This window comes from Nipponia nippon, unplaced genomic scaffold, assembly GCF_047370975.1.
Source record: "Nipponia nippon isolate SJK-2023a ecotype South Korea unplaced genomic scaffold, ASM4737097v1 scaffold_39, whole genome shotgun sequence".
NCBI classification, from domain to species: Eukaryota; Metazoa; Chordata; class Aves; order Pelecaniformes; family Threskiornithidae; genus Nipponia; species Nipponia nippon.
In genome coordinates, this window is record NW_028262357.1 from 456,074 (window position 1) to 480,353 (window position 24,280).

General features: G+C 45.1%; 2 protein-coding genes across 8 annotated transcripts in view; one reads left to right on the plus strand and one right to left on the minus strand.

The window, feature by feature from the left end:
* CAPSL (calcyphosine like) overlaps positions 1 to 470 on the plus strand; it is a 39,007-nt gene extending 38,537 nt beyond the window's left edge. For all 6 annotated transcript variants that reach the window (XM_087773299.1, XM_087773300.1, XM_087773298.1 and 3 more), the window contains one exon: positions 308 to 470. Coding sequence is in view for 1 of the 6 variants with exons in the window: in XM_087773296.1 (XP_087629422.1) it covers positions 308 to 409 (102 nt within the window). In the remaining 5 variants the exon portion in view is untranslated. The remainder of the gene's footprint in view (positions 1 to 307) is intronic.
* Positions 467 to 21,951, minus strand: IL7R (interleukin 7 receptor). 2 transcript variants are annotated; one of them, XM_087773294.1, is made up of 10 exons: positions 21,746 to 21,855; positions 16,526 to 16,795; positions 16,286 to 16,427; positions 16,027 to 16,165; positions 14,519 to 14,673; positions 12,726 to 12,880; positions 8,528 to 8,705; positions 7,575 to 7,665; positions 5,560 to 5,635; positions 468 to 4,374 (listed from the first exon to the last, which is right to left on the minus strand). In XM_087773294.1, exons 5-10 carry the CDS (start codon positions 14,637 to 14,639, stop codon positions 3,871 to 3,873), a joined length of 1,125 nt encoding a protein of 374 aa, XP_087629420.1. In that variant the 5' UTR covers positions 14,640 to 14,673; positions 16,027 to 16,165; positions 16,286 to 16,427; positions 16,526 to 16,795; positions 21,746 to 21,855; the 3' UTR covers positions 468 to 3,870. The 2 variants fall into 2 exon arrangements, with proteins under 2 accessions (XP_009470076.1, XP_087629420.1); XM_009471801.2 differs by lacking the exons at positions 16,286 to 16,427; positions 16,526 to 16,795 and having other exon boundaries at positions 467 to 4,374; positions 21,746 to 21,951.
* Positions 21,952 to 24,280: the final 2,329 nt, after the last annotated feature.

The window sequence follows — 24,280 nt, forward strand, 5'->3', positions numbered from 1 at the left end:
ATATTTACTAATAACCAGAATAACTTTTCTTTTATTCATTTTTCAAGGACATAGCAACAGCTCTGTCGCCTAATGCAAGAAGCTCAATCCATTGATCTCAGTGTCATTGGGCCAAATGCTGTGTGAGAGCTTGCTGCAGCAACACATCCTAATGTCAGATTAGGGCAGCCTGACCTAAAAATCAGACTTCACTGGAAGATACAAAAGACTTCTTTGCAAAATATGGGGATGTGTTACATAAACATCTTGCTTTGGGCCACAGTATATAGCCATCGCACGTTGTAAACACTGTTTTTCTCATTCTTAGGTTACAAAAGACGAATTTTTGAACTACTACTCTGGAGTTAGTGCTTCTGTGGACAGTGATGCCTACTTCATTTTAATGATGAAGAAATCCTGGAAACTCTGACTTTTGGTTTCATTTGCCCCAACTTCTTTGGGACCAGAGACTATAAAGAAGTGAAACACTGTTTAGTTTGTTGCGGGTTTGATTTTTTTTCCAGTTCCTGTCTGAGTGACGTTTTCAGAGCTGCTTGATTTGATGACACCAGCAAGTGTCCCAGTGCTGGACTGTGACATGTGGCTTCATGTTTCAACAGGTGGCGCTTAAAAGCCAAGGAATAGCCAGCCTTACTGAAATCTAGAGCCGCTGAGTGAGCAAAAGGGTGGGATAGGGGGTATAAATTAGCAATTGCATTTCCTGGCATCATCAGTTGTCTTGTGTGTCTGTACATCAGATTTGTTTTGCCAATCTCCTGTTACACACAGGAGTGCTAATTTTGGAGGCTTCATGATCACAGTAATAAGGAACTGTTTGACCTTAAAATAATTCTTCACAGAGATGGTAAGTCTCCTTTATGTTACATTTTAGCTGGTTTTAAAGGATAGGTGCAGAAACCCACTGCCAAAGAGATAACTAGCTTGAGCCAAAAGCATATTGACTAACAACCTGGTGCTATTCCCCCAGGGCTGCAGCACTGCTGTATAAATACAGGCCTTCAAGTCAATAAGCATTTTTGCTAAGAACCCTAGAAGGGGCTGAACTCCTGCCCCGCAGAAATAACCTGGCATCACCGGGTCCTTTGCTGCCAGAAGGGATGGCTTTATGGTCAGCTTGTGCCTGCCTAAAACTGCCCCGAATTCAGCCATGTGTCCCTGCAGCAGCGTTGGCCGGGCCACCCCTTCACCATTTATTTCATGGCCCAGACTTCACTGCACATCACATGCATTTAACCATGCCTTCACCCTGGCAGAAACGGTTCCTCTGCCTCCCCACGTTTAGCTGGTCTTCTACCACCCCACTGACACAGGCAGCATTTTTGTGTGTTTTATCAGCCAGTCTAATGAACATGCACAAGAGGAGATTTGGTAAACAAACTAATAAATTCAGCAGGGGACAAGTATTGCCTTGGGAGGTAATTAACATTTTTCAGCATCATTAAAATTAGACTGTGACTCAGTGTTACAACCGACAAAAGACTTATTTTATTTCATGGATTAGCATTTGTGTGCCACTAGTTGATGCTTGTGTAGTGCAAATGAGCTGCACATAGACGAGGGGAGAAACAAAGATGGGAGAGCAGCTGTGTTGTACCTCGAGCGCAGAAGAGGCAGCGGAGCCTGATGGTTATGTGCGGAGAGAGGAGCAGGCAGCTCCAGGCACGGTGTCATAAAGCAGCTACATAGAAACCAGTATACCTTTCTGAACAAACAGAAAGACTATTACATGAGTACCTTACTGCTTAAATAGTGCAAATAGACATTTATGATGTCCCTTGGAATCCTTAAAAAGGTACGTATGAGTTTGAAACAAGCATAGCACATACTGTACAGGATTTTTCTGATGCGCTTTTGCTTCTTCCTCTATCCCCTTTTTGTTTGTCACTGTGTTACTGACACAGAATCTCTTTACAGCACAGTCTGTCTGCGTCTACAGTCACACTGTGCAAGTTAGCAGGGTATGAACATTACCAGCAGCTCTTTTTAAAAAGAAATACAAGCATTGTAAAGCAAATGAATGTCCAGGGCTTTCATCTTTTTCTACTTGCATTAATCAATGTTTCATTCAGTGAGAAACAGCAATAAAAAACATTCTGTAAAATGTCACCGGAATGCCTTGAGCCAAGTCCTCATCCCCTTTGCATGCAGGGACCATAAGGCTGTCCCCATTTGAAGGGTTCTCTGGCGACGGGTGGAGGTGGAGAAGACGGAGTGCTGTCTTGGGAGTGCTGTTTTTCTCCAGCAGGCTATATCAAACGAGGCGACATCTCAGTGATTGATTATTACCAGTCAGAAAAAATTTGAGCAGCTCTGAGGATGAGAGAGGACTCTCTTTACCCTTAGACTCTGGAATGTGAATACGTTTCAGTAAAGGACAGTCTCAAGCAGCTAGAGGAACTGAGACTGCACAGTGAGGTGAACCCCAGTCCCAGAGCGCAGCAAAGTGGCTTGGATTTCTCATGGCCACACTGCTCGGCAGTCATGCAACCATGTGGGTGTAGCAGCTTTATCTCCAAGCATGTGCTCCGCAATGCGCAACATCCCAGAGGGACTGTGAGGTGGTTCAGCCATCGCTGCGTATCAGCATGTGAGGAATGCCTTAGAGCTGGGCATAGGGTCCGGAGAAAGGTGAATGGGAAAGGACAGGATGCCTTCCTCTGTCATAATGTAAAAAAAAAAAAAAAAAAAGAAAGCTACCTTTAAAAAAATATAGGTCTTCTGATCCTGGCAGGGTCCATGATGCTCCATCCATCTTCCTAGGTCAGATGTTGCATGAGAACATTGCCTGGCCAAATTCAAAGTATTCTCATGCAGCCACAGTCATTGGGAATAATGCTAGCAAACAAACATGGTCAGCTCAGCCCTTCCGTCCTGGAGAGTACTTACATGCTCGCACAAGAGCTGCAGAGAAAGACAGCATCATGCATTTTACAGCCCCAGTTCAGTTTACAGGAAGAGATGGGACATTGCTTTTCATTGATTTTGTTTTGTTTTCTTAGCTAAACATTGCTAGTATGTGAAATACTGAAGACCTTTAATATATAGCACTGGCAGAAGTACCTGTGAATCCTAAAATTGGCTCCATGGCATATCTTTATCAACAGCAAAAGTAGTGGAATGTAGGGTTTTGCTTTGTTTTATTCTTTCTCTAAAAAAAAAAAAAAATTAAAAAAAAATGAGTCTGAGAAAACATCTTCCTAAAGTGAGTCCATGTGCCTTTTTTCCTGGGGGCTCAGCAAACTCTCTTTGTGGTGACCAAGCTCCTGAATCCCCAGGCAGCTAATGCTTGATAGCAACTCTCATTTACTGGCGTTTTGCAAACTCATGTGCAGAGGAGTTACTCTTGACCTACCACTGTTTCAAAGAGATTGGATTTTATTTAACTTGAATTTGTTACCGTATTTCTTGCTTAGGCATTAATAAAAGAGCTTAACTCTGCAACCAAAAGGTTAACAGAAGAGTTCGTTAACGTGCGAGACATGCTGTGATCCTCAGCTAGGACTGCAGTATCATTGCTCGGGATTAATCAGATCTGAAGATTAAAGTCAGGCTGAATTAAATTTAATTTCTGCTGCAGTGAAGATTTCTACTGGCATACTGAGAGCTGAGGTTAGGCCCCTTATCACTGAAACGTGGGAGAACCCACTTCCTTTCAGGTACAGCATTGCACTGCGTGCAGGGTGTGTTGCGGAGGTGGGAACTCACAGGATGCAGGAAAACAAACCAGAAAGCTTCAGTGTCCTGCTTGTGTTAGAGAAAAAATGGTACACTGTCATTCCTGTAATCATAGAATACCAGGTTGGACGGCACCTCAGGGATCACCTGGTTCAACCTTTCTAGGCAAGAGCACAGTCTAGACGAGACAAAGGTTTACTGAATTTTGTAAAAGCTAGACATTGTGACATAGGCTTCCTCATTGTTTGGTGACCTCATTTCGCTGGTAGGCAGCATCTGGGATACGGTGTCACCATTTAGGGGCTCTGGTCTGGGCTGGCCAGAACGATCCAGTGGAGGAGCAGAGGCAAGGTTGAATCCATCATCACACAGGGGCACACCGTTGCTGTGGCACACCTCGTATGTGCTGGAACCGCAGTTTCCTTCAGCGACTGCAGACTGGCTGGTTCCCAGGAGTCTGTGCAGGGCTTCAGCTGGCCAGATTCCTCCATAAGTCACAGACAAGTTTCGGTTGCTTTTGTCTGTCATCACAGGGATCATCTTCAGGTCTGATCCGCTCCTAAGTTTTTCTGGAAGGTTTGACTCTGGAGCAGTTGACGGCTGCAGAAAATTTTCCAGCTCAGCTTTTGCTCGAATGCCATCCACTTTATGGATATGAACGTAACCAAAACTCTCTGGGTTAAAGCTTATATCAAAATTCTGTGTGGCAAAGGGAACAGCATGGTCAGTTAACAGTGGGTATTATCTTAAGATAAAAGGTACTTTGATAATTCCTTTGGTTTTAGAAAGGTATTTATTATTTCTTTAACTCTGAAAGAGTTCAGCCTGAGCAGGCTGAACAATAGGTTAGCAGAGAATAAACTATCACGTGGCTTAAAATCTTTTTCCATATTAATCTGAACCTATCCAGTGGCCTCCTGCAGGCAGTGCCACTGGAGAGCGTTTTATGCTCTACGCAATGTGGTGGGAACTGGTGTTTCAGAGACTTTTCTGAGCCACGCATCTATTGCATGCCTGCCATTTCACAGGAATGAGTGTGCCAACCCAGGCAGTTCCTTTCAGTTTTACCTTCCTAATTTAACAGTGAGGGAAGTAAAAGTTTGCCACGACTTCCTGAAACACATTAGGAATCCCTGCAGTGGGGTGCACTGGGGCTGAGAGAGTCGTCCGAGACCTCTTATTAAATTAAGAACATGCTAATAATATACCAACTGGAGAGAAGAGCACTGATGAGTTTCCCAGTGAAAAATTGCACTAGACACATAGTTTTAAGGCAATATTTAATCCCATACCTTATGGTTTGTAACATTTGTCCACCTGGCTTTTATCTAGCAGAGCAGTTCATGTACTACATGGTGTATGAGCAATTCTGCTGGCCGTGTAAGGGTACACAGGCATCACCAGGGATGTCTGCAAAGGGTCCCCTTCCAGCCCCATGAGCACAGTTTCACAGAATCACCGAAGCATCTCAGTTGGAAAGGACCTCTGGAGTCCAACTGGTCCAACCTTCTGCCAGAAACAGGACCTGGATAGGACCTACACTTTAGGTATTGGAAGGCTGTGTTTAGTAGCCCCGATCCCGAGCTTCCTCTTTTCTATAAACAAATTCAATTCCTTCAACCTTTCTTCATATATCAAGTTCTCCAGCCCTCTGTAGTTACTTTGCACAAGTCAAAGCTCGGGCACTAGTTGGATTGTCTTGTTATTTCCATACCCCTGACTAGCATCTGCCTGTGCAAATGTGGGCTTTCTTCAGTGAAATATAGAACTAATTTCTGAAAGATGTCCCAGTTCGTGCAGCAAATGCACATACTGTCTCTCATGAGTGTTAGTTTTATTCCCAATAGTTTTTACTCAGGTGAGAACAACAGTGGAAGTACATACATTTTTTGGCTTCTTGCATAGTTGCTCCAGTGTTTTTTTATGATCAGGAAGGTTTGGCCACACAGCAGGCTTGATCCTGAAACAGCAACAGTAGACAAAAAGGCGTTCAATGGCAGCACAAGAGGGACATGTTGAGATATCAGAGGTTCATATTGCATTATTTTCACTAATTCTCACAAAGCCTGAGGGCTGGCCTGCATTTCCCAGAATAACAACAGAGAACTCTCAGAATAAAACAAAGACAGGAGAAGAGAAGTTATAAAGGTCACTGAATAGTCATTGTTCTTTTGAGTGCACAAAGTATCTCAGCTAAAGGAAGACACTTCACCAAGTACTGGGAAAACAGCAAATTATGCTGGCGAAGAGCTCATTTGCATCTAGCTGTGTTAACAGGATTTTGCATGGTGAAACCAATTTCTGCAACTGAAAAAAGATGCTGTGGTTAAAGTGCAAATTTGCTGATATTTGCCTCTGCATGTTTACGTAAGTCAAAGAACTGCGTATTGTCCCACTCCTTGGCCAGCTATCTGTGCTTCAGATATGTGTATTGTAGCCTTGTCCTACAGGTCTCATTTTTACTGCTTTGATTAGCAAAGTTCTTGTGTTATGCTGCTGGAAACCCTCAGCTATGATGCGTCTACAGAATATTGCCCGACTGACATTCAGTGTTGCAGTAATATAAATATAACTATAGATGTATATGAATATATATTTTGTGTTACATATGTGTCTGTATATGTGGATATATATACACACATGTATAAAACCCTCTTCTTTTTAAAAGGGAAATCTCTGGCTTCAAAATTCTCACTATCTAAAAGCCTGCTTTTTCAGCAGTTTTACATAAGCTGAACTTCTAGCAAAGTTAGAGAACTGCAGGTGCTCAGCAACAGTAAAAAGCAAGAGTTAGAAATCTCAAGCCACATCTATACTTGCAAATAAAACAGCACTGGGGAGCATTCCCTGGCAGATAACTCCAGTGTCTAAAATGTTTAATTATTAAAATTGGTTTTGGCATGGTTTGACTGGGGCCAACTAGCACATTCCCAGGCAATCCCCATGTGTAATTCAGGAGTTAGCACAGCCCGAGTGTTGTCCCCAAAAAGCAACTCGCATGCAGGCATCTCTCTGGATGTCAGTGGAACTGGATGTCATGGACAGACTGCTCTGAATGCCACCAAAGAGGCCTGGGCTTTCTGCCTTGCAAGAGGTTCAACTCCTAAGGTTAAACTTGGGACTTTTTCACTTCAGATTCTAGTTTCACCCGATTACCTACATATCTGTTCATTTTCTTAAATTTGTCATCTATTCTGTATAAGCATATACAGTCACATATTTAAAAATACATTTACACCTATCTGTCTACTGCTGTGTAGCCAATATATGAAAAAAACCCAATGCAGACAAAGGACTGCCTGTGTCATGAATGTATCTCCAATCCCACTTCTGCCATGACTGCTTGGGTGTGGGATGTAGAGCCTGGTTTCACCACATGGCTGGCTCCATGTGGACCCAGCTGGGGTGGTGGCTGACACCATCAAGCCCTTGTTGCAGAGAGCTCTGCCCTGCTGCTTCCGAAAGCTCTGCAGAGCAAATACCCTGCTGACTTAGCCTATGAAAGGGAAAGAGACAATCTCCCCAGTAGACCATTTCCAGACCTCTTGGGACTTTACTAAAACCCACAGGTTGCTTTCTTTTCTGGATCTTGCTTGAAGCTTTTGAGTCAAATTTGCCTCCAGTGAGACACTGACTCAGTATTTTGTGATGACTTCAGCTTCCCAAAGGTCCAAGTGTTTCAAGCCCAAGACCGAAGTCAGCTCAAAGTGGCACGTCATCTTCTGCCTGCCAACACCCTCTCTTGTATTGCCCACTTCTACTATTTGCCTGCCTTCAGCTTGATACAGAGGTCCAGAGATGGAAAGAAAATAGTTCACAAGTATGACAGGGAGGCAGTAAGACTGTCAGAACAGGATTGTCTTCTAACACTTTTTCTGATACAAAGAGACTTAGATTACCTGTTTTCCCAAAAAGTTACGATCAGGACAATCATGACAATGGACAGCATGAATCCCAGGATGGAAAGTATAACCACAACCACACTGCTATCTAAAGAAAAGTAAAGAACATCAGCCAATGCATGTAGATGTCTCACTGTTAAGCCACTGTAACTGTCATGTCTCTTGAGACGATAAATTAGGAATTAATGCCAAGAATTGCACTTGCCTATCATTGGACTGGTGCAGTGGTGCATTTCTCCTGCCTCCCTGAAGGAGGAAAGAAGTAGGCTATGAGAGCATCAGCACTTGGCTGAGCTCCAAGCTGGGTTTCCAGGTTGGATTAAAGCAGCTCGAAGTCTGCTATCACCTCCAGTGCATTGAAGCCACTACTCACCACGTCCTTACAGCAGCACTGAAGTGATTTTGAACACATGTAATGCTGAGGCACCCCTGGGGACTGAGGGACCCCAAGGACCAGAAGGATTACTTGTGTTTACAAGTGCAGTGTTGAGATTTTATCCCATATTTTATTTGTGATTAAAGTGCCATGTTCACACACAAATCCAGGGTGCTGAAATGGGTCATGTTTCACCGCTTTTTGTGCCTTACCTAAAATGCTCAGTGCAAGCTAGTTCTTCTCCCTGCATGCCAGCAGGCAGCAAGCAGGAGTGAGCCAGCCTTCACCTGCCTCTGCACCCCCCTCATGCCCTTACAGCAGCAATTTATCTGATCTTATTCCCCTTGGTGAGATTTAACTTCATGTGTAGCGTCACCCCAAGACCAGAGCGATACAGCCGCTTTCTGGGTCATCTCCTCTGGGGTGCCCGGTGCCTGTGAGGGCTGACCCTGCTGTGGCCACGGGCTCTTCCCTCCCCATGCTCTTGTAACTGATGCTGCCAGGGCTGGCCAGGGAGCCGAGGACCCCTAGCTCTGTTTTCTTCCAGATGGACAAAAGTGGTTTCTGTCCTTACAGTTCTCTGTGGAGTGCTGCTCCCTTGTGGTCCTGAAGCTCTTGGAAGTGCTCCATTCGCTCCACATGCCCTTAAAATAATCTCCATTGGGCTGCGAACGTACTTTCACCTCATACGATGCATCATTTTCAAGGTTTTTCCCCAGTAATTTTACCTGAAGGTATGGTGACTCTATTGTCTAAACACACAAAAAAGTCCAATTATTTTTCCAGAAGACACAAGAAAAATATCTTTAAGTTTCAGCAAAATGCACAAGATCACTTGCATCCCTGCAGTACTGTGCTGTTTGCTCGGTAGTTTTAGTTATTATTACAGGTGGTCATCACGGCGTCAGGCTAGTTTAGAATCATAGAATCATAGAATCATTAAGGTTGGAAAAAACCCTTGAGATCATCGAGTCCAACCGTTAACCTAGCACTGCCAAGTCCACCACTAAACCATGTCCTCAAGCACCACGTCTGCCCGTCTTTTAAATACCTCCAGGGATGAAGACTCAACCACTTCCCTGGCAGCCTGGTCCAATGCCTGCCCACCCTTTCGATGAAGAAGTTTTTCCTAATATCCAACCTAAACTTCCCCTGGCACAGCTTGAGGCCGTTACCTCTCATCCTATCGCTTGTTACTAGGGAGAAGAGACTGACCCCCACCTGGCTACAACCTCCTTTCAGGGAGTTGTAGAGAGCAATAAGGCCCCCCTCAGCCTCCTCTTCTCCAGACTAAACAACCCCAGCTCCCTCATCTGCTCCTCATAAGACTTGTGCTCCAGACCCTTCACCAGCTTCGTTGCCCTTCTCTGGACACACTCCAGCACCTCAATGTCCTTCTTGTAGTGAGGGGCCCAAAACTGAACACAGTATGCGAGGTGCGGCCTCATCAGTGCCGAGTACAGGGGCACTATCACCTCCCTGGTCCTGCTGGCCACACTATTCCTGATACAAGCCAGGATGCCATTGGCTTTCTTGGCCACCTGGGCACACTGCTGGCTCATGTTCAGGCAGCTGTCAACCAACACCCCCAGGTCCTTTTCCTCCAGGCAGCTCTCCAGCCACTCCTCCCCCAGCCTGTAGCATTGCATGGGGTTGTTGTGACCCAAGTGCAGGACCTGGCACTTAACCTTGTTGAACCTCATACAGTTGGTCCTGGCCCATCGTTCCAGACTGTCCACGTCCCTCTGTAGGGCCTTCCTACCCTCCTGCAGATCAACACTCCCACCCAACTTGGTGTCATCTGCAAACTTACTGAGGGTGCACTCGATCCCCTCATCCAGATCATCAGTGAAGATATTGAACAGGACTGGCCCCAACACTCAGCCCTGGGGAACACCACTTGTGACCGGCCGCCAACTGGATTTAACTCCATTAACCACCACTCTCTGGGCTTGGCCATCCAGCCAGTTTTCAACCCAGCACAGAGTGCATTTATCCAAGCCTTGAGCAGCCAACTTCTCCAGGAGAATGCTGCGGGAGACTGTGTCAAAGGCCTTACTAAAGTCCAAGTAGACAACATCCACAGCCTTCCCCTCATCCACTAAGCAGGTCACCTTGTCATAGAAGGATTAGTGCAGAAGGACCTCCCTTTCATAAACCCATGTTGGCTGAGCCTGATCCCCTGGTTGTCCCGCATGTGCCCCGTTATGGCACTCAAGATGATGTGCTCCATGACCTTTCCCAGCACCAAGGTCAGGCTGACAGGCCTGTAGTACCCCAGATCCTCCTTCCAACCCTTCTTTTAGAGGGGTGTCACATGTGCTAACTTCCAGTCATCTGGGACCTCCCCAGTTGACCAGGACTGCTGATAAATGATAGAGAGTGGCTTGGCAAGCTCCTGTGCCAGCTCCCTCAGTATCCTCGGGTGGATCCCATCTGGCCCCATGGACTTGTGAGCATCCAGGTGGAGGAGCAGGTCGGTGACTGCCACCTCTTTGACAACTGGGGCTTCATTCTGCATCCTATCTCCATCTCCCAGCTCAGGGGCCTGAAAACCCTGAGGATGACCAGTCTGACTATTGAAGACTGAGGCAAAGAAGGCATTAAGTACCTTAGCCTTCTCCTCATCCTTTGTGATGATGTTTCCCTCTGCATCCAATAAAGGAGGGAGATTCTCCCTGGCCCTCCTTTTGTCTCTGATATATTTGTAAAAACATTTTTTGTTATCTTTAACAGTGGTGGCCAGTTTAAGTTCTAGTTGGGCCTTCGCCTTTCTAATCTTCTCCCTGCATAACCTCACAACATCCCTGTAGTCCTCCTGAGTCGCCTGCCCCTTCTTCCAAAGGTGGTAAGCTCTCCTTTTTTTCCTGAGTTCCAGCCAAACCTCTCTGTTCAGCCAGGACGGTCTTCTCCCCTGCCTTCTCGACCTACGGCACATGGGGATGGCCTGCTCCTGTGCCTTTGAGATTTCCTTGTTGAATAACATCCAGCCTTCCTGGACTTCTTTGCCCCTCAGGACTGCCTCCCAAGGGACTCTCTCAACCAGACTCCTAAACAATCCAAAGTCTGCCCTTCTAAAGTTCAGGGTAGTGGTTTTGCTGACCACCTTCCTTACTTCTCCAAGAATCTCTATCTCCAAGAAAACTCTATCATTTCATGGTCACTGAGCCCAAGACAGCCTCCAACCACCACATCGCCCACCAGGCCCTCTCTGTTCATAAACAGCAGGTCCAGCGGGGCACCTCTCCTGGTTGGTTCCCTCACCAGCTGTGTCAGGCAGTTATCTCCCACACACTCCAGGAACCTCCGAGACTGCTTTCTCTCTGCTGTGTTGTATTTCCAGCAGACATCTGGTAAGTTGGAGTCTCCCACGAGAACAAGGGCTAGAGATTGGGAGACTTCAGCCAACCACTTGTAGAAAACTTCGTCTGTTTCCTCATCCTGGTTGGGTGGTCTGTAACAGACTCCCACCAGGATATCTGCCTTATTAGCCTTCCCCCTGATCTTTACCCATAAGCACTCAACCTTATCATTACCGTTGTTGAGTTCTAGACAATCAAAACACTCTCTAACGTACAAGGCTACCCCACCACCTCTCCTTCCTTGCCTGTCCTTTCTAAAGAGCTTGTAGCCATCCATTGCAGCACTCCAGCTGTGTGAGTCATCCCACCATGCTTCTGTGATGGCGACCACATCATAGTTTTCCTGCCACGCAATGGCTTCCAGCTCCTCCTGCTTATTGCCCATGCTGCGTGCATTGGTGTAAATGCATATCAGCTGGGCTATTGATCTCTTCTCCAACACAGGCATGCCACCCCTAGGCTCATCCCTAACAAGCCTGGTTTTATCCCTTTCCCCCTTGTTTAACAGCAAGATAGTCTAGACAGCATAGAGAAGAGAGACTAACACAGGGTAAAAGCTCTTTGGAAAATAGCTGGAAGTATTAACTGTGCTTTGCTATTGCCGACACTGCAGTGAGAAATACATGCTTCCCTGGGAAGGCTCAGAAGAGAGAAGGGAAAAAACACATTTGTGCACCATAAAAAGACAACTTCTGAAAGAGCAGCTACAGGAAAGAAGCTGAAATCCCACAGAGCAGCTCTGGTACGCTTCATGTCAATGTATTTGGTTGCCTGAATCCTTTTTCTAGTTACATTTCTCCTGTGTTCTCTCTACAAAAAAATGGGTATAGTCCATGCTTTCAAACACCCTCCCAGCTGGACTAGCGTTTGCACAGCTGCTCTTGTGACAGGGGACACAGAGGTCCCAGCAGCTGGGCAGCCCAAACCAGATTCAGTTCACAGGCAGTTGCAGTCCGAAACATGGTTTTGGGGGTGGAGAGCTTCAGGGCTGCACCCAAAGCCTGGAGAGGCTCAGTGAAAAAGGGACAAGAAAAAACTGTTGCTAAATACAAAAGGGGTCATATGATTTACTGACTGATGAGCACAGAAATTACAGCAAAACCACCATAGCAAAGAGTAAGCCATCCAAACACATAGGATGGTTTGTTACGTTATGTCTTCTCTTCCCACTGCAAAGCCCAAATGAATGAAACTTCGTTAGCCCAGAGAAGCGTCTAACAGACATGGGTGCTGTGAGTCTGGAATTGTTTCGACTGATGAAATTTTCGAGTGCCAAATATTGCACCTTTCCAAGTTTTTAGCTGGAGAACTGTAGAAATGCAGATTTGACGATTTTTACATGACACTGGTATTTCTGATAATGTTTAATTTCAGAAATTATTGTAAGCTCACCGATACATCATCACTTACCTTCCAAGTACCCTCTTCCTGCCGATAGGCTATTTGGTGGATTAATTTGTCCTTTAAGTATTTCTTCCATGAGTGTGGTGTGCTATAATGAATAAGATATTCATTTGCCTCCTTTTGGTATGTGATGTTTAGATCAAATGGTACTTCAGGCTTAACTGCAAATGATAACAAACCAGGATATAACAGGAGTAGAATAATGTTACTACAAAATAAACAGGTTTTGAAAAAAAAAGTCCACTTCAAGTAACACCCCCTACACAGTGACCTATCTTGAGCGAGAGCTGGCCTGAGCTGGGTGAGCCTCATGCTGAGCCCCAGCTCATCCTTACACCTTGGTCCTGAGAGGGGCTTGGTTTTGACCTGCTGGAGCAGCAGTGTGACCAGCAGGGATGACGCTTCCTAGGGATGTGACATTTAGTCTTGCAAAGCAATTCGCCTGCATGCCCACCCCCGCAGTAGCACTGCTTGAAGACTTCAGTCCCTCTAACCAGTGCTCTGAGATGGACACCCCATGGCAAAACCCATCACTGCTCTGGGAGAAAGGCACTGGGGAGCAAACTGGGTACAGGTACAACTGCTGGTGGCCATCAGGGTGGTGGGACAGAGGAAGGGACAAAGTGTGACAGTATTAGATATAGCAGAGGAGGTTGTGGCTCCAGGTCCTTGCTATGAACCCCACCTGGCCTGGTCTGCAGAAGCCTGTGTCAAATGACCATCTGTGCAAGTACATCAAGTCCAAAATGCAGCCCTCAAGACTATCCCCAAGCTGTGCCTGAGTTGGATGTGCCTGAGGTCTGCAAGGGCCTGTCTGTGCCACTGAGGCTTCCTGAATGCGCCATGTAAAGTATATTAGTCCCACAGGAACAGAGAGCCCACACCTCTCTCCTCTCAGGAAAATGCATATAGCCAGAAATTATGCCCACTCCTTCTGCAGCCTCCAAATACTTAATCCTTCCATGCAGAACCTGCAGTTTCTAGAGGAGAGACCACCAGAGATGGTCCAGGCTGGCCCGTAAACTGAGAGGTAATGTAAGATTATTACAAAACTATTGGACTGGGGCAGAAATGTTTCATAAGAGAGGGATGTCACAGTGCCTATAGCCAAAGGAAGGCAAAGCAATGTGGCACCAGAGCAGAACAGAGCTGCCCTACATGGGTTTCTCTCCAGCCCTTGAATGAGACCAGCTCCCAAGAGGAGTAAGTCCTAAGGAGCCCTTCTTCTCCCAGTTTCCCTATTTCTTGGCTCAGGTCCCCAACGTGGCTTTGATGAGCCTGTTCATGGGCTCTCGGTGTCCCTTCTGTGCTGCAGGATGCCTGAGCACCTTGTTCAGACAACAGGCTCCACCAAGAAGCAAGGCGTGAAAAAGTGAGATCTTAGCAACCTTGTGGTCCTTGTGCTACTGAGCTCACGCTAGATTTGGGGTGCTCAGTCCTGAAACTGTGCAATCCCTCATAAGAGATGAACAAAATGTCCCTGCTGGAACAGCTGATCCATGCTCAGGAACAGCTCCTTCACCCATATGCATGATTAGGTCTATGTCCATGTCTGGGCAGTGTGTTACAATAAGCCAAAGTTCAGCTGCACATTTTGAATGGAGGTTAATCATGTTTGGCTTTGAAGCAAGGGGAACACCACACTCTGCCAACACCCCAATCTAGGCTACATGCCCTGCTAGGATGCTATTTTATACTGCCTCTATGTCATCCAGATTGATGTTTAGGCTTTGCGCTGGGTTATTTTTTCCCCAGTAACCCCTGTATCATAAAAATGTCCAAAATGGTAAGTGTCTTACCAATCTCAGTTACAATCAAACTCCTGCAGGCCCTTCTCTTCATCTCAGAGTCCATGCAAATGTATTTTTTTGAGAGTATATCGGTGAATTGCAAGAAATACGCATCTTCCTGTTTCTCCATATTAAAGCACACATAATTGCTGTCTTCCTTGGTACTGTTGGCCAAAGTGACACAATGTTAATTTCTTCTCAGTCTTACCATAACATAGTAAGGGACAAATCTTGGTTGCTCATTTCACATTAACTGAAGTGAGACTCCATGTGAAATAAGAAAAAAATGCCATGCGAATAAAGAGTTTAAAAGATTGATAATGTTTTTCCTTATGGTCTTTGAGCACAATAATCAAGTGGCAAGAGTCACAGCAAGAGTCCTGGAGCTCTCCAAGAAAAAAATGCAATTATTAATTTGGAGATGTATGTGTTAAAAACCTTTGTATCTTTAAAAATTATCTTAAATGATCTTAGTGCTGCCATTTTTAAATATAGGGCAATAGGTTTGGATGCTCACTGGAGATAGAGAGAAATTTCTTATTGACTGAAGTGGTAGCAAACACAGGGTCAACAGTCAGCCAGGCCATGAAGGAGTCATACGGTACAGTTTCAGAGGTGGAAAATATCTGTGTGTTCCTCCATCTATGTGACTCCTGTGTTTAAGAACTAGCATAAAATTTCAATCAAAATCCAGAATGAATCCCGTGAAAATAGAAAAATTCTAATAAACTAGGTGGAAAAAATTAGGTAGTGATTAGAATAGCAAGAAAAAAAATCCACTTCTTTTGCTGGCTGCCATGAAACTTTCAGTTTCAGGAAAAACAAGCAAAGGGAAAAGCAGAAGTATGCTAAAGAAACAAAGTCTGAGCTTCTTCAGCTAGGTGCATCAGTTAAAAAAAGGTGGAAAAGAGTTTCAAGGCTTCAACGAGAAGTGGAGATGACTGATGTGTTTGGTAACTGTTGGGTTTTTGTATACTCATTCAAATGTGTTTTTTGCATGTCTCTGTGTGCGAAGACAATTGGTTAATTTTTGTCTTGACCTAGATAAAAGCATTTTCCCTGCAGTGGAAAATCAGCCTTCTTGGCAAAGAATTTTCTGTGGAAATGATCTGCCTCTTCAAAAACATTTTACTTTTCACTTGATAAAGGCTAGGTTTGTTGGGTTTTTTTTAAATATCATTTAATTTAAAGGAAAAATGCTCTCAGTTCATGCTGGGATACATCTGTAACTACAGGTGTTCCAGAGCAACAGAAGCAAGATTAGGACTATTTGAGACCTTATAATGCCCTTTTCAGATCCTTCCAGCTGATTTTTTTTTCTTATTAGGGAGTTATGTTCAGTTTCAGTAAACTCTTCTTCTCTGTTGAATATAGTATTCAAACCTGGTAAAGCACTCTGAAACAGAATTTTGTCTAGCTTTGCTGCTCCTGTTTCCCAGCATATGGCAACATGACTCACTGGTGCTTAGCATTTTGCTTCCCAGAAGTTTACCAAAGGACAGACTGACAGCACCTACCACAGGGCCAGGGTATAGTTAGTGTTGTGAGGAGGCAGCTCAGTAAAATTGCAGGTCAGGCTGCTGTAGGAATCCTTAAATTCCAGCTGGCTGAAGCAGTCAATGTCAAAATTGTCTGGTTCATCATCTCCAAAAGTCCCTAAGGAGAGATTCACAGGATGTTACTGAAGCAAACCCGTGAGTGTATTTGATTTGCAGCTCCATTGTATAGGAGGTTGTTTCTTTATGTGGTTGCCTGAAGGGAAGAAGATAAACCCACCTGTTTTGTAAGAAGCAAAGAAAGCTTGTTCAAAATGAAATTAAAAGCCACTTGCACCTTTCAAGATTGCTCTCCCTGCATGCCAGTGAAGCCCACCCACTTATCACACACAAAGGTACATTCTGCATCATCGGCCTGTGAACTATAAAAAGACAGCATCACGAATGGTTTGGTCAGACAAGACACCCTATGTCTGTTCTTTTCTATTAATCATGGGCAAAGAGGGGCACTGATACTGACCTGAAAACCTCTGTGAAAAAGTCCCAGTGTCAAGTACAAAACAGAGAAAATACATTGTCTGCTCTGCAGTTTAATTCCTCCTAAGGTTGAGCCAGGGACAGAGGAATTCTCGTTTCAAGAGTTATGGATAAACCTTATATCAAGATAAAAGCAGGACCTACTCCATCTGAAAATCATCTCAGAACTTTCTCAAACAGGTTTTCCTTTTAGGAACCACAAAATGCTGCTATCCTTGGGTATGTGAAGGGGAGGAAGACATGTTCATGATGCCTGTTGAAAAGCAGAATATTCAAGTCAAAGACCAAAACACTCTTGAAAATAAATGGAACAGAAACATGCACTGGGGGATGTACTCTGCACGGTTGCTGCCAGAGGTGCCTGAGGCTGATGCTTGAGGCTAACATCTGCTCAAGAGCAAAGGCTAGTTTCAATGGGAGTTATGTGTATGGGAATTCCAGCTCAGGACGGCCTGAACGTACATCAGACACCTTGTAGCCCTGAAGTGGCAGACCCATAGCCAAGGATGCACACCCGGCAGTTGCCATTGCTGCACCTGCATCAGGACCAGCCGTGTTGCAGACGGCTGAGAGCGCCCAAGCAGTGTCCTCCTGCCTCTGCTCTGCCCCTGCCCGTGCTGTGAAGGTCTGACCTGTCACCAGGTTCCTGAGAAGACTGGAAAATTATATGGGTGGTTTTAGGAAAGCAAGAGTATGTTGGTGTCATGAGACAATTAAGCCTCATTTTGATTGTACTGTAAAGTTTTCTGAAATGTCACAAATTTGGGCTTAGGAGGGAAAGCTCAGACTTTCTGCCAGAATGCGTGGCTTCCTGCAAATTTGCTTCGATGACTAATAAAACAATCACGATTTGACTAAGAGCATATGTCTCAAGTCCTACACTTGGCAGGTATGAGGTCAGTGAAGCAAAACCTGATGCTTCTGAGAGGAGTCCTCTCTGGCAGAAACTGCCAGTTCAGCCTCATTTCATGAAATCTCACCCACCGTAGCTGAGCGGACAGGGAAAGGGTTATTGCCATGACCCCTTGAGTGGATCCTCAGGGCAGGAATGCCTGTGTCTCCTTTTATGGATGGTTAAGGGTAGCTGTGATGATACATAAACCTTTTCCCCATGTCCTAGTCCCCTGCTTGGCTCTCTCCTATTCACTCCTCAGACATGCCCTTGCCATGTGGGGCACCTGCCGCAGTGAGACCAAGACCTTGGCTGCTCCAGGGATATCAGTGGCTCACAAACAGTGTGGGGAAATGCCTGTGGAAACATTTCCAATGGATAATGCCTCCCAGAGAAAATTACGGTCATGTCTGCTGTCACCCAGGTGAATCAGATCACTGAGGGGTGACCAGCTACTTGGATACTGTGATTCATAGTCCTGCCGGTGATCCTATGATCTCTGGCTAATTCTGCCAGCATGCAGGGAGACCCAGACCTTGTCCAGCACAGGAGCACATCTGAAGATCAAAAATGGTCATGGTTTGACAGCAGGGAGAAAGCAGAGGAGAGTTTTTTGATTGCTTTAAAGTGTAAGTAAAGAGCATCACCCCACAGGGTCACTATCAGCAGTACTTCCTCCTGACCTCGGAGCTGAGGTGCATCTGGAGTTGGGTTTTGAGTAAGAGAAGAAATTCAGAAGTCAGTCAGGAATGCAGAGAAGAACGCAAAAGCAGTGCGGGCAGGGGCTAGGAAGGGGGCTGCTGCCACCAGAACCCGTGGTGGGCAGCAGGAGGGACAGAAGCATCTGATGCTGCAGGAATCCAGAACCCAGAGGCAGATCTATCCCTCGAGCGAAGATTTAGTGGCCATTTGCCACCATGAGCAGCCAGTGCTAAGAAGCAATTACTGGTCTTCCCTTCTCACTGCAACTCTGGTGGGGTCTGTCCCAAGGAGAGCCCAGCTGTCCCTGAAGGACAACGAAATGTTGTGTCTTCCACTGGTACAGCTGCTTTGAGGGGATAACCTGTGCAGTACAGCACAACCCTAGAACAAGCCCTGCAGCAGTTTCAGACACGTGAGAGTCTTGACCAACGCAACCCTGAGCCATCTGGGCTGATATACATGTACATAAAGTTACATATTTGTGGGTAAAAGTGTGTGCATATAGAGATATAGATACACATATACTCAAAATTCAGGGGATAACGAGTAAGCTGAAATGAATCTGCATAAAATGGAAAAAACCCTTATTGTATATAGATAAATAGACCCAAAGCTCACATGCACACGTATGTGACATTTTATGCCTCTCTAGGACTTTACATGTAACTACCAGGAGACCAGTTTATTGGTACTCATAGCTACCTCAAGAGAACATGAAAACTTATGAATTAAGATTACTGCTCTTCCTTTATATAAGAGAGGGAGACACTGCTTGGTGCTATCTGCATATGCAAACTACATATACCAGATTTTGCGTAAACACACAAAGCTGGTAATCATCATATTAAAAAATGGCATATCAGAAAAAATCTTCCAGCTGTCTGCTACTTCTTTGCTGAAAAGTGACATAAATTTTAATTAATTCTCTATTAGACTGCAAAATGAAAAGAAAGAAAAAAGTTTTGTCTAGCAGTTCAAACACTCATTTAATGTTTAACCAGCATAGTGCACTTTTGGTGCCGCACTGGAAGGAAAGCTGACTTTACTTCTTTCACACTGAACTTTCACATTGTGATTATGTGGTTCCTTATTCATGGAAATAACATCGTCACCACAGAATATGTGATAATTAAACTTAATGGTGTTAAGTAAGCAATTTGAAATGTTTTTTCTGGTATGATTCCTCCATGGGCTAACAGTAATTTTTGTCTGACATAAATATGCATATAGCCTCATTTACCCTTTTTCCCTAAACCTCAGAACCACCACGCACAAATGTGTTTGCTATGTAAATGGTTTTGATGACTCCAGCATGACTTACACTGCTAAGGACTCTTTACGCAATTAAAAGTTTACAAGATTATAATTTTTTCCCTTGAACAGCCCAGACCAGGCAGGCCCCTGAGCCTGGCTCTGCTGAAATCAAGGCAGGGCTTGAGACGTGGTGATTCTAGTGGGAGAAAAACTGTTCTCATAGCTACAGCCATGGCAGGTCCTTCACAGAAATGGTTGTGTCTCAGGTTTGGACAATACTCAGCAGGATGGTTCAAATCACAGCAGGAATCTCATGAGCCTTTACCAAGAGAAGAGTGTTAGCAAAGGCTATGGATGTGCTTCAGCTTTAAGCTCGGAAGCCACCAGGACTAACAACAACACATGAAACCAAAGGCACTGCTAAGCACCTGTAGGATCAGTGACTGAATTTCCAAAGTCAATGAAGTGACTGTCTCCACGGACAGAGTAATGCAAAATCTCTAGTGCTAACCTGTTTTAATAGAACTCGTTTTAATCCCCACAGTTTTGATGTGGGTTGGACAAACCATACAAGTCTGGGTAGGAGGACCACTGAAGCCAGCCATCCTGCCCGCAAGACCCCACCGCCTTCTGCCTCCTGCTCCCCCTGCCCATGCCCTCCTGCACCTCCGTGGCTGTCCCTTCTTAGCTCTGCTTGTAGCTCTCTTAGGGCTTTTGGGGATTTCCACCATCTCTGCCAGGCTGGGGAACAGCGCTTGGGAGGCAGTCTGCTGCTTGGAAAAAAGGAGGAGGTGAAGGCAAGTGCTGCAATGAGCTTTTCCCTCCTCTGCCCATAAGAAGGGGTGAGCTCATGCCTGCATTGGCTGGCAGCACTTTGCCAGGATGCAGGGTGAGCTGGAGAGACAGAGTGAAAGCCAAACATCCATCATTGGTGATTTTACCTTGGATTGTTTAATTTGTTGACCAAACCCACAAGACTCATAAAGAAATCATAAAATCTGCTATTTGCTCAGTGGGGATTTTCTGAATCTGTTTGTCTTTAATTCTAAGCAAATTATGGTTTACTGGAACTTAGTGACAAAACAAGGAAAGGTCCGGTCATATCTGCTTTTGGGAAGCCCTGAAGATTTCAGTGACATCAGCGATAAATCACTAGCATTGACCGTTCACCACCAGAGCTGCTTGCCAAAGCTGGCTCTGAATAGCTGCAGATTGTATAAATAAAAGGCAAACAGAAAAAACAAAGTTGTTAGATGCAGTTCTGAGCCACTCGCTGTTTTCTTCTAACTAAAAAAAACTTATCATGCATATCCTATCTTTATATACTTACATACATGACACACAGGGAAAAATGAGATTCCCTGTCTGTGAGATAGCACAGGAAAATAGCCATTATCTTCCTAAAAACGAAAAGCTCTTTAGCTCCCAAACAAGGGACCCCTAAAACTACCAATAACTGATTGACTGCCCATGTCCTTCAGGGCACAGTGCAACAAGCTCTGTCACTGCTGTTTGTTTAGTATTAGATAAGTAAGAGTTTAACAGATCCGGGACTGAACCTCTAAATCCAATTTTTCAGCTCCCTTTTGAGACAAGGGACAGCAGACTGAAACAGTGGTTTTATTGCTGCTCTTATTTTTTTATTTTTGATTTTGAAGCTGCTAAATCATTTTCACTTCTCTAAATGAGATAATGAAATCTGCAATAAGCCTAAATTTAAACTGTTGAATTAATTTATAATTATTTGCTGAGTAAGGGATGAACGCTTTTAGTGATGGGCTGTGAGATCCCCTTGGCTGAGTTGCTGCTTCCGCCATACTACGAGGGAGACTGGGACTATCCCCTAGATATACCTGATGCAATTGCTTAAACAAAAAGATAAAAAGTTTGGCTTTTGAAGTGGAACAGTTTGGGCCAAGCTTAAGGAACATTGAAACATTTTCTTTGGAGGAAACTGCCCAGAGCAGGAGAAGGCAGAACCTCACCCCTCTCTGATGGCCGCTCAGAGTGACCATGGACTGCAGAAGCGTGAAGTGGTTCCCCGCTCCCAGGCATAACTCCTCACATGAACACTAGATACAACAAGAGAGGATTTAACAGGTCTGATCTTCTATGTCCTCTGCATACAGCTATGGTCTCCCTCATTTCATACAAATTTGGTCATTACAAGGACAACAGACTTGGGAATTAAATTAAATAGGTGTCCTCCAACGCCACATCTGGCTCAGCTACCGGCACTAAAAGAAAGAGACTGGAAGCTAAAACATTAACACATTTAACCCAGCAGTTGCATTTTGGAGCTCTTAGCTCAGGTTTTTCAAGATCATACATGACTGGAAAGATGAAATGACTCACCATCACCATCTGCTGAGGTGCAACCACTTTCCCCAAAAGTGGTGTGAAGAAACAAGACGAAAATGCTCAATACTGTACTCGTCTGTGTCATCCTGAGCACGCTGCATGTGTGCAGTACGTGTGTGTGCGAAACCCGCGCTCACTTACTTTATACTAGGCACAGAACAAACCCATTGCCTGATAAAGAGACCGCAGGCAAGGGGAAATGTAAACATGCCGACAAGGATGACTAGTGGCAGAGAACAGGAAGCCAGTGTGAAGAAATTTGCCGAGCTTTTACTTTGAAACATGCTTCCCACTTCAAAACTAAGGACCTTCTGGATCAGGCCCCTTGAGTTATTGGGCCAAATCTGGTCAAGTCCAGTGCATCAGCAGCACATTTCATGGATGGTGCTCCTGGCTTGGCTAGTGGGATTTTTGCTGCTTATTTCCCTGAGAGCATGGTTGAGTCCTCTCATCTACTTTCATCTCAATGGAGATCCACAGGTCCAAGGGAGAAAAATCTTCCAGCTATGAAACACTAAGTGTGATTGCTGTTATTTATTCTTTAAGTGTTGGCATCAGAAGCAGCATGGCCAGCAGGTCGAGGGAGGTGATTCTGCCCCTCTACTCTGCTCTGGTGAGACCCTACCTGGAGTACTGCGTCCAGCTCTGGAGTCCTCAGCACAGGAAGGACATGGACCTGTTGGAGTGGGTCCAGAGGAGGGTCACAAAAATGATCAGAGGGGTGGAGCATCTCTCCTATGAAGAAAGGCTGTGAGAGCTGGGGTTGTTCAGCCTGGAGAAGAGAAGGCTCCAGAAAGACCTTATTGTAGCCTTCAATATATAAAGCGCACTTATAAGAAAAATGGAGAGAGACATTTTGCCAGGGCTGTAGTGACAGGACAAGGGGCAACAGTTTTAAACTGAAAGAGGGTAGATTTAGATTGGACATAGGGAAGAAATTTTTTATGATGAGGGTGGTGAGACACTGGAACAGGTTGCCCAGAGAAGTTGTAGATGCCGCACCACTGGAAACATTCAAGGTCAGACAGGATGGGCTTTGAGCAACCTGACATAGTGAATGATGTCCCTGCCCATGGCAGGGGGGTTGGACTAGATGATCTTCAAAGGTCCCTTCCAACCCAAACCATTCTGTGATTCTATGAAATCCCACATAAGGCAGTGCTGACCCAGGAAAGCTGTGATTTAAAAGACTAATCCTGAAAAACCTAGCTCCCAAGAACAAAGTGGTACATCTCATTTTTTTCAGGCTTTGGACAAAGCAGAAGCACAAAGCGGAAGATAAGGAGGTGTTAAATATTTCCTTCGCACACTTTCTGTGGCTGTATACACCAACGCACACTAGAGCGTAATGCAGGGCAATGTACACAGCTGACTGATGTGGCTAACTACAAGTGTGCTGAATACCTGAAAGAGCAAGCTCTGGCACAGCCCCGGCTGCACCAAAAAAGCTCTATGTCAGAGGCATAAAGGAAACTGAGGGCAAAGTTGGTAACAATGCCCAAGCAAACAGAAAAAATATGACACTATAATAAGGAGACTAGGTATAGAAGCCACAGCAGCTTTTTCATTTGCAAGGAAATAATTTAAAGCACTCACCAAAATGATGAAAGCTCAGCCCTCATGTCTAGAAAAGTGTCCTTCTTGCCAGGACATCAGGGACTGTCCTCCAGTGTCACTTGCTGCCCTGAGCAGGGGGCAGTGGGTAGCCATGGGGGTGTTTCTGGGCTCCCCTGCCCTGTTTTAATGGGAAGAAATGGCTCTCTTTCCATGAGAGCTCAGAGAGGCTGCCCGGCAGACGGACAACTCCCATAGCTGTGTCAAGTCCTGCCTTGTGGTAGGACCCTGAGGCTCCCCACCAAAGCATTGCCTGAAGGTGCACTAAGACTAGGTAGATACAGAAAAATGGGTTTGGATTCATTGGTCAATATGTAGGTATTTACAACGTATACTCCTATGTCAGAGCTTTTCATGCTTCGCTCCCGTCTAGCCAATGGAGAGCATGATTCAACTCTCCTAACACAGACATTCAAAAGATGAAGTCTAAACCCCTAAATACATTTCCTTCTCTCCATTGAATTAAAAAAGAGCCCAAGCTGAGGCAGGGGGTAGATATCTGCTTGGCAGACCTCTACAATACCTCCCACCCACAAACAGGAGAGGGACATGCCAGGCCAGAGCGACGACCTGTACAAAGCAAAGCAGAAGTTGAACTTAGCACTGGAGCCAAGGAACTACTGAAGATGGCAGCACCATAGCCTGACTGACCCTCGCTCAAGAGCTTGACTTTACTTACAGAATTATTTGGGTCAGTGCCCCATTCACATTATATCCCTTCAAGAAATACCATCTTTCAGAGATCTCAGTCAGCTGGTGGGGCTTTAGGAATAGTTAGTCCTTGTCTCTCCGTTCTGGGTTTCCTGTGCTTGACCCAAGCTTATTGAAGCCAAACTTGAATCAATGAGATTGGGTCCTGGTGACTTCACATCCCAAAGGCCTACCCCTGGCTTGCTTTAGAAAAGTTTATTTAAG